This window comes from Sitophilus oryzae, unplaced genomic scaffold, assembly GCF_002938485.1.
Source record: "Sitophilus oryzae breed Bouriz unplaced genomic scaffold, Soryzae_2.0 scaffold_690_pilon_pilon, whole genome shotgun sequence".
Taxonomy (NCBI): Eukaryota; Metazoa; Arthropoda; class Insecta; order Coleoptera; family Curculionidae; genus Sitophilus; species Sitophilus oryzae.
Genome location: NW_022147296.1, coordinates 1,816,592 through 1,821,035, shown reverse-complemented (window position 1 = coordinate 1,821,035; position 4,444 = coordinate 1,816,592). Strand labels below are relative to the sequence as shown.

Here is a 4,444-nt window from a genome sequence, read left to right as displayed (position 1 = left end):
CATGCATTCTCTCTGATTTCGCCTGATGGCGCGAGTACCGCCGATAGCTCGAAGCGCACCGAGCGCACCGATCTAATGCGGTGCGCGGGCTTACATTTATTTCAACGTAAACTGAAAATTACGTGTCGCTCGCTCTCGCCGATACCTATTCAGTGCGCGCGGAGCTTTAGGCAACGAAACGTGACCTTGACCTGCTTTGTACTATTCTCCGAATAGTGTAGAGGTCTATAAGATTGTCTTGTTCACGATAATATAACATAAGCGTCTATGACTTGAAACTGAGAAGTAAATACGCCGATGAATGTTACATTTTTATTCATCAAAACATTATTTCAAGGATTTGTCTGATGCTTATCAAGTGTACGTGATAATGACACAACAGTTTCTTAAGTGATTCTTTTGGTGGTTATTATTGTCAAAAAAATCGTTTACTTATTATTTATATTTTTAATTCCTAGAAGTAATAACTCATCAACCGCCAGATAAGCATGATGCAGCTGTTATCTTTCTGATATCTTTCTGTAGATTTTGAAAAAAATATAATCACAGATTAGCAGAGTATTTTGACAGAAAGTGTTTTGAAGGTTTATTGTGCAGTTTTGAGTAAAAATGGACGAACAGAAAAAATTAAAACAGGAACTGTTAGAAATTTTAACAGAGGTGGCCAAAGTGAAGAAAATCAAAGATTTCGAGTTGATTCCTAATGTGAATTTGAACTATGGGGATGGATTCGTGTCGCATTTTTACACAGGACAAGTAAAAAACAGAGAAAACGATGAAACTTTTGAAGTTGCTATCAAAAAATGCCCAGCGAATCGATCGGAGATCATGGGCTCTTTGTTTAATAACGAAATAATTTTCTACGAATCCATATTTCCGATGATGAGAGACTTTCAGTTAAAACGAAACATCGTTGAAGTCGTTGATAACGTTCCTGGTTATATTTGTGGTAGTACGGAGCCGAATAAGGCATATGTAGCTATGGATAATGTGAAACATCTCCGATATGTCTTGTATGACAAAACGAAATTTTTCAACGAGGAACATTTAACGTCAATTTTTAAACTATATGGTAAATTTCATGCTCTTTCGTTTGCTCTTGAGAAAAGTGAACCAGTCGCCGCGAAAGACATACAAAAAGGCCTTTTTAATACATTCAGCAACATACCTGATCAAGTATTACATCAGCTGAAGGAACCCTTTGAGATTGCAGTGGCAAACCTGGAGTCTGAAGATCGGCAGAACATTTTTGAAAAAGTCTCGTACGTATTGGATAATATGAAGGAAGTTTATAGCAAATGCTGTAGTTATTCCGGAAAGTATTCTTGCATTATACATGGAGATTGCTGGTCAAACAACATGCTGTTCAAATACAACGTGAGTACTTTTGTGATGTAAATTTATGGTTCATATCAAATAAACTTTTTGTCACGTGATTAAGGTTGACCGGCACAGCGTTGCCAACTTTTACATATTTTCTTTTCATCAAAATATTTAGGAAACAAAAAAGAATTATATTATAATAACTCAGGTCGGCAAGTTGTGCGTCTGGGGGCATTCTTGTATCCTCCCTAGAAAATAATATTACTTGTAAATTTGTTTTAATGTGCAAACCTAATAGTATGTTTCTGATGTATTCAGGAAAAATTTTTTATATACTTCTATAGGTGTTGTCTAAATATTCGAATCTAAGATATGAGTAAAGATTATTTTCGATAGTTAAAGATATAATAATATAAAAAATATATATTTTGTCCGCGTTTACTTATAAAATAATATTAAATAATCATTTTTTTTTTCTTTTTACTTAATAGGTATTAGTGTATTTAGTTTAGAGGTTCTGTATGTTACTTTCCTTTATAAATATTTAATTTCGTAATTCATATTTAGGATATTTCAAAAATTCTACGCCAAATCTTACTCAAATACGAGTTATAAAATAATTTTTCTAAAAAAAAAAGTTTTTTTTTAATACCCTGTCATATTATATTTTTTTTATTTTTTTGGATTTTTTTTTTTTTTTTTTTTTTTTTTTTTTTTTTTTTTTTTTTTTTTTTATATAAAAAATATGTTCATTTTTAATTCTCCCATATCATAATAAAAAAAATTAATAAAATTCTCCATTTTAAATAAAATCAAATATATTAAATGCACATTGAATTTTGAACATCCTGTATGATTTAAGATCGTGATGTTTATCTGGCAGTTTTGATTTCGGGACAGTCCTTGTATTTTTAATATTTTTTTCTAATTCTTTTTTTTTTATAATGTTTATAATAATGTTAATATATATGTTTTTATTTGTTTTATAAAAATCTCTGAAAACTATCGTAAACAAATTATTTATTTTATATTTTTTTTTTTAAATTGACACACTGTATAGTGTTTTTCTAAAATAATGCATTTAATTATACAGGGTGTTCAATTTTAAAAAAACCAAGCCAATCCACTCACTCTTTTTTTGTACCCACCCTATAGAAGTTATAATACTTTTCCAGTAGAATATCATCCTCGATACTATACTTTAGGCAATTTTAGTGTTTAACACTTAATTTATAAAAAAAAAATTTCCAAGTTTTTTTTATTCTAGGAGTGACAGATTCTGACGCTCACTATGCTATGGACCCTGTATAAACAGTTATTATTTACATGAACAAAACTCAACGTCTCCATAAAAGACCATTACTACCGTCTTTCCCGTTCAAAATATTCTAATAAAGTTGCGATGAGTGTTTTACGGCTATTTTGCTATCTTTGTTACTCACTTCGCGCTATATAATACGGTTCTAAATAGAACCAATGTTGTCTTGCAAGTCAATCTATGTAAAAATGTTTTAAGCTTAAAGTATCACAACACAATTCATATTTAAACCAAAAAAACTCGTAATACAAAAAACTGGAAACACAGCTTACAGAATAATATAGCTTGGACACTCGCCAATTTTTCTCACGCTCGAATTTAAAATCGGCCTCCAACTTTCCGACGATGCTTATAATGAAATTAAGCGTGAGCGACATGTCTCAGCCTCATTCATGCGATTGCATAACCTCACCGTGTGACGTTGTAGTTGGGCCGTATTATAATGAAAGATTTTAATTCGATTTTTTTCTTATATTTTTAACCATAGTTATTTGTGCTTTTTGATTATTTATTGTTAGAATGGGTAATAATGGTTTTCCGGGATGTGCGGGCTTGTCTGGTTACACAACATTAATTATGTAAATAATTTCAAAATATACTCTGTTTTAATTTTTCAATTCTCAATTCAAAATTAAAGTTCAATTCAAAAGTATATACACACTTTAGAGCTTTTTCTATTACAACGATAAGACATCTTATTTGGAGGTCTTTGCTAGATTCGCCAATTTGACCATTATTTTTTATTTTAGTGTCCTCATTGGAGGCTATTTTTATAAGCTTTGTATACGAATGACCATGTCAGACCATGTCAGGAAATCCAATATAAATAATATGTTGACCAACTTGACATTTTTTTACTCAGCTCAGTGCTACCGCCTGAATCCTCCAGCGAAGAAAATTTAAAATTTCAGTAGTCTATGCCCTTGGGCGGCGAATATGTCCATGGTTTGGCAACAATATGTAATTTTAAAAATAAAAAAAAAAAAAAAAAAGTTTATAAATTATAAAAAAAACTCAATTTTTTTATTTTAATATTATCTAAATTTTGTTGGTAATTATTTGGATATAATTTTTCATATATTTATTTTTCAGTGAAATTCTGGAGAACTTAGACGATGTAAAACTTGCTAGACTTCCTCAATAATTATACCAGATAAAACAACTTCCTTATACATCGACCTTGTCCGTATTTCTTCTATTTCGGGACTTGCGAAAGTAAGATTTCTGGACAAACTGTATGAATACTTAGAAATTATACCACGATTAGTTTTTCACAATTTTCTTCTATGAGAACTAGGATTGTCGTGGCGAACGATTTGTTACCTTGAAGTGTTGAAAGACGAATGTGAAAACTTATTCATGCTGGGCGTTTTTCTATGGATTGTCTTTTTGGGAACTGATAAGCTCATTCTCCTAAAGATGCAGTCCCTAAAAGCTTTTGGTCGTATATTGACGGTCAAAGTTTAGATGAAAATGGAATTCGAGGACAATGGAAATAATAATTTTGGATACAATAGTAGTTTTATGGAGATTACTGATTTATAACATGAGGACGACAAAAATTATTTTATTACACGCTGTAGAGTATGGTATTATTTAATAAAGATTTTTTTTTTTTTTTATTTTATTCTCTTTTTAATATTATTAGAACCAAGACTTAAAAAACAAATAACCGACAAATAATAATCACTTATAAAAGCGCTTTATAATTATCTCAATTGGCTAGATCTTTTCGGATACATTTGATTGTTGTGCGATATTATCTGCTATTGATTTAAGATCTTTTAATTACAGTTACATATA

The 4,444-nt window shown here is 30.3% G+C and overlaps 1 protein-coding gene across 1 annotated transcript; it reads left to right on the top strand.

Moving 5' to 3' along the window:
• Positions 1-464: 464 nt before the first annotated feature.
• LOC115888213 lies at positions 465-1,398 on the top strand. Its single transcript, XM_030907846.1, has one exon. It carries the CDS (start codon positions 610-612, stop codon positions 1,396-1,398), a length of 789 nt encoding a protein of 262 aa, XP_030763706.1. The 5' UTR covers positions 465-609.
• The last annotated feature ends 3,046 nt before the right edge of the window (positions 1,399-4,444 follow it).